General features: G+C 42.6%; 1 protein-coding gene across 1 annotated transcript; it reads left to right on the top strand.

Moving 5' to 3' along the window:
* The first annotated feature begins 3,381 nt into the window (after nucleotides 1–3,381).
* On the top strand, nucleotides 3,382–3,762 carry LOC138902836 (uncharacterized). Its single transcript, XM_070190737.1, has one exon. The coding sequence runs from the start codon at nucleotides 3,382–3,384 to the stop codon at nucleotides 3,760–3,762; it is 381 nt and encodes a 126-aa protein (XP_070046838.1).
* Nucleotides 3,763–4,123: the final 361 nt, after the last annotated feature.

The raw sequence follows: 4,123 nt of genomic DNA, 5'->3' as shown, positions 1-4,123 counted from the left end.
TTTAATACTGTTACTTAAGTTTATTTCCGCTTATTGGTTGTTAGCTTGCCTAACAAGCGGTGTTAGGTGCCATAACAAATTCGGTGGGATTTTAGGTCGTGACCAGTTTGTATCAGAGCACTAGGTTGCTTAGGTCTCCAAAGTCATGAGCAAGTCTAATAGAGTCTCGTGGATCGGTACAAAGACATATGTACTTATCTTTGAGAGGCTACAGGGTTGTCAGAAAACGTTCTCTTTCTTTAAGTTTTTGTTGTGCAAATTTATTTATCCCTTAGTCTGAATCGTTATTTTTCTATTCACTCACAAATGGTGAGGATACGATCTTCTGTTGTATGTGAGTAGGGGTGGAGTATGTGCCACAGCTAGAGCATCTGCTTGTATAGCTGCGTGGATCCACCTATAGCTCCTGTAGAGGAGCAGGTTCATGATTATGTCAAGCCAGAGGTACTAGCTCAGGTTCTCCAGGGTTTATTTATTTTGACAGTTGTTCAGGATGCTTTAATCTGCATGGTTGGTTTGTTTGAGAATTTGGCTCAGGCTGGGGCATTTCCTACTGTACGAGTTACTTCCCAAGCAGGGGGTGGAGCATAGTCTTCAGCTACTCATGCCCCAGAGAAGGTGGCACATGGTTATCAAACCCCCAGAGTGTTGTTAGTTGGGGGAGTTCAGCCTACTATTGTTGTGCAGCCTGAGGATAAGCCCGCGATGTCAGCTGATGAGCTAAAGAGGTTAGATAAGTTTACGAATTTGTATCCTCCTCACTTTAGTGGTACACCTTCAGAGGATAGTCAGGGATTCTTGGATCATTGTTATGAGATTCTGCACAATATAGGACTAGTTAAGTCCAATGGGTTTGACTTTATCACCCTTCTAGATGCAGGGTCCAGCCAAGAGGTGGTGGCAGGTTTGTGAGCTAGGCGAACTAGCATGATCACCTCCTCTTACCTGTGCTCAGTTCTCTAGGGTATGTTTGGACCAGTTTGTGCCATGCATTATGAGAGAGGAGCTGAGGAGGCAGTTTGAGTGCCTTTATTAGGGTCAAATGTCAGTTATTGCGTATGAGATAATATTTATCTAGCTGTCCCATCATGCTACCATTTTGATTCCACTAGGGAGGAGAGAATGATGAGGTTTATTAAGAGTCTTCACCCTAGTATTTGCCTTGCTATGGCTAGAGAGACATAGACCGAGACTTCTTCTCACCAGGTGGTAAAGATAGCGCATCATATAGAGTACATCTGTATCGAGACTAGAGAGATAATGCAGGGTAGGGACAAGAGGTCCCGACATTCAGGTAGCTTCAGTGGTTCCTCACCTGGGGGTCGAGGCCAATTTAGAAGAGGCCATTCTACCAGGCCAGGCATCCACCACCACCTAGTCGAGGAGTTTTTGTGTAGTTTTCATTCAAAGTTCTTATCACGTTCCATATGTTCAGTGTTCATCAGTACCGGATTCTTCTAGTGGGTATTCTGGTTTGTAGGGTCCGACTCAGGCCCCACAGTCATTTTCGATAAGCGGTTACTATGACTGTGGAGAGTTGGGCATGTTAGGAAATACCGTCCACATCTTTGTAGAGGTCCAGTGCAGTACGGAGGCCAGACTATGATTCCCGCACTGGTTACTACACCACCCGCTCATCCAACTCGGGTTGGAGGTCATTCAGGGCATGGTTGTCCTAGAGGGGGTGCTAAGTCCAGTGGGGGACGGGCCAGATTCTATGCGTTTCAATGGAGGACAGAAGCTGCTATTTCTGATACTGTTAGTATATGTATTGTTTCTATGTTCCATAAGGATGATTCAGTATTGTTTGATCCTAATTCTACTTATTCATACGTGTCATCATACATTACTTCTTTTCCTAGATATGCCTCGTGGTTCTCTTGCTACTCATGTACATGTTTCTACACATGTTGGTGATTCCATTATGGTAGATTGCGTTTATCAGTCTAGTGTAGTAACTATTTGTGGTTTCGAGATGATGGTGGGCTTTCTATTATTATATGGCGGATTTTGATATAATCTCGGGTATGAATATGTTTTCTCTATACCATGTTATTCTTGATTATCATGTTAAGACCGTGACATTGGCGATGTCGGGGTTGCCGAGGTTTGAGTGGAAGGGTTCTCTTGATTGTACTCCTAATAGAGTGATCTCATTCTTGAAGGCTCAATGGATAGTTGAGAAGGGATGTTTGGCATATTTACCCTTTATCACAAATGCTAGTGCCAATACTCCTACTATTAAGTCAGTTCCAATAGTGAGGGAGTTTCTGGATGTTTCCTTCAGACCAACAGGGCATTGCCACCTGATAGGGACTCAGCCTATTTTTATTCCAATGTATCGCATTGTTCCTTCTGAGTTGAAGAACATAAATAAAAAGTTGCAAGAGTTTCCAGACCAGGGGTTTATCGGGCCTAATGTTTCACCTTGGGGTGCACCAATGTTGTTTGTTAAGAAAAATGATGTGTCTATGAGAATGCGTAGTTACTATTGGCAGTTAAACAAGCTGACCATCAATAAAAAGTATGCACTACCGAGCATTAATGATTTATTTGACCATCTTCAGGGTGCTAGGGTGTTCTCAAAGATTGACTCGAGGTCGGGGTATCAACAGTTGAAGATTAGGGCTTTAGACATCCCTAAGACTGCTTTCCGGAGTCATTATGGGCATTATGAGTTTTTGGTGTTGTCTTCTGGTTTGACTAATGCCCCAATAACCTTCACGCATTTGATGAACAATGTGTTCCAGCCCTATTCAGATTCTTTTGTCATTGCGTTCATTGATGATATATGATGTATTCCCATTGTAGGGAGGAACATGAGCATTATTTGAGGATTGTGCTGCGAACTTTGAGGGAGAAAAATATGCATGCTAAGTTCTCCAAGTGTGAGCTTTGGTTGGACTCAGTGGCATTAATGGGTCCTATGGTATCTAATGATAGAATCAAGGTAGACTTAAAGAGGATTGAGGAAGTTTAGAGTTGGCCCTGTCTACCACTACAGAGATCAGGAGCTTCTTGGTTTGGCTGGTTATTAGCGTCGCTTCGTTGAGGAGTTTTCCTATATTGCAGCTTTATTAACTAAGTTTCCTCAGAAAGGCTCTCCGTTAAGTTGGTCGGATGAGTGTGAGGAGAGATTTCAGAAGCTCAAGATAACTTTGAATACAACTCTAGTTTTGGTGTTTCCTTTAGGATCGAGGTCATATACGATATATTGTGATGCTTCACGGGTTGCATTGGGCGTGTGTTAATGCAGAACGGTAGGGTGATTGCCTATGCATCATGCCAATCGAAGTGCCATGAAAAGAACTATCCAATACATATTTGGAGTTAGCAACTATTGTTCACGCGCTCAAGATTTGGAGGCATTACGTATATGGCATGTCTTGTGAGGTGTATACGGATCATCAAAGTCTCCATCATCTGTTTAAACAAAATGATTTGAATTTGAGCCATTGGAGATTGTTGGAGCTATTAAAGGATTATGATATAACTATTCTTTATCATCCGAGGAAGGCCAATGTGGTAGTAGGCACCTTGAGTAGAAAGGCAGAGAGTATGGGAAGTTTAGCATTTATTCCGGCTGGGGAGAGGCCTTTGGCTATGTATGTTCAGGATTTTGCCAACAGATTCATGAGATTGGATGTACCGGAGCCTAGTAGAGTCCTTGCTTGTGTTGTATCTCAGTCATCCTTATTTGAGCGCATTATGGCTCGTCAGTATGATGATCTACATTTGCTTGTCCTTAGAGACATGGTGTAGTGAGATGGTGCTAAGGAAGTGTCTTTTGGTGATAATGGTGTGTTGCGGCTTCAGAGCCGAATTTGTGTTCCTAATGTGGATAGGTTGAGAGAGTCGATTCTAAAGAGGCTCATTATTTGCGGTATTCTATTCACCTAGGTGCTACAAAGATGTATCGTGATTTGAAGCAACATTTGAAGCAACATTATTGGTGGTGGAGGATGAAGAAAGACATTGTTTGATATGTTGCTCGGTGTTTAAATTGTCAGCATGTCAAGTATGAGCATTAGAGTTTTCTTTAGAGGTTAGAAACATCGGAGTGGAAGTGGGAGCGCCTCACTATGGACTTTGTGGTAGGTTTTCCACAGACATTGAGGAGATT

Source organism: Nicotiana tomentosiformis, chromosome 12 (genome assembly GCF_000390325.3).
Source record: "Nicotiana tomentosiformis chromosome 12, ASM39032v3, whole genome shotgun sequence".
NCBI classification, from domain to species: Eukaryota; Viridiplantae; Streptophyta; class Magnoliopsida; order Solanales; family Solanaceae; genus Nicotiana; species Nicotiana tomentosiformis.
This window is presented reverse-complemented; position numbering and strand designations above follow the sequence as displayed.

Excerpts from the sequence above, each read along its gene's own strand:
- LOC138902836 (XM_070190737.1), top strand. The coding sequence starts at position 3,382 with ATGTCTTGTGAGGTGTATACGGATCATCAAAGTCTCCATCATCTGTTT.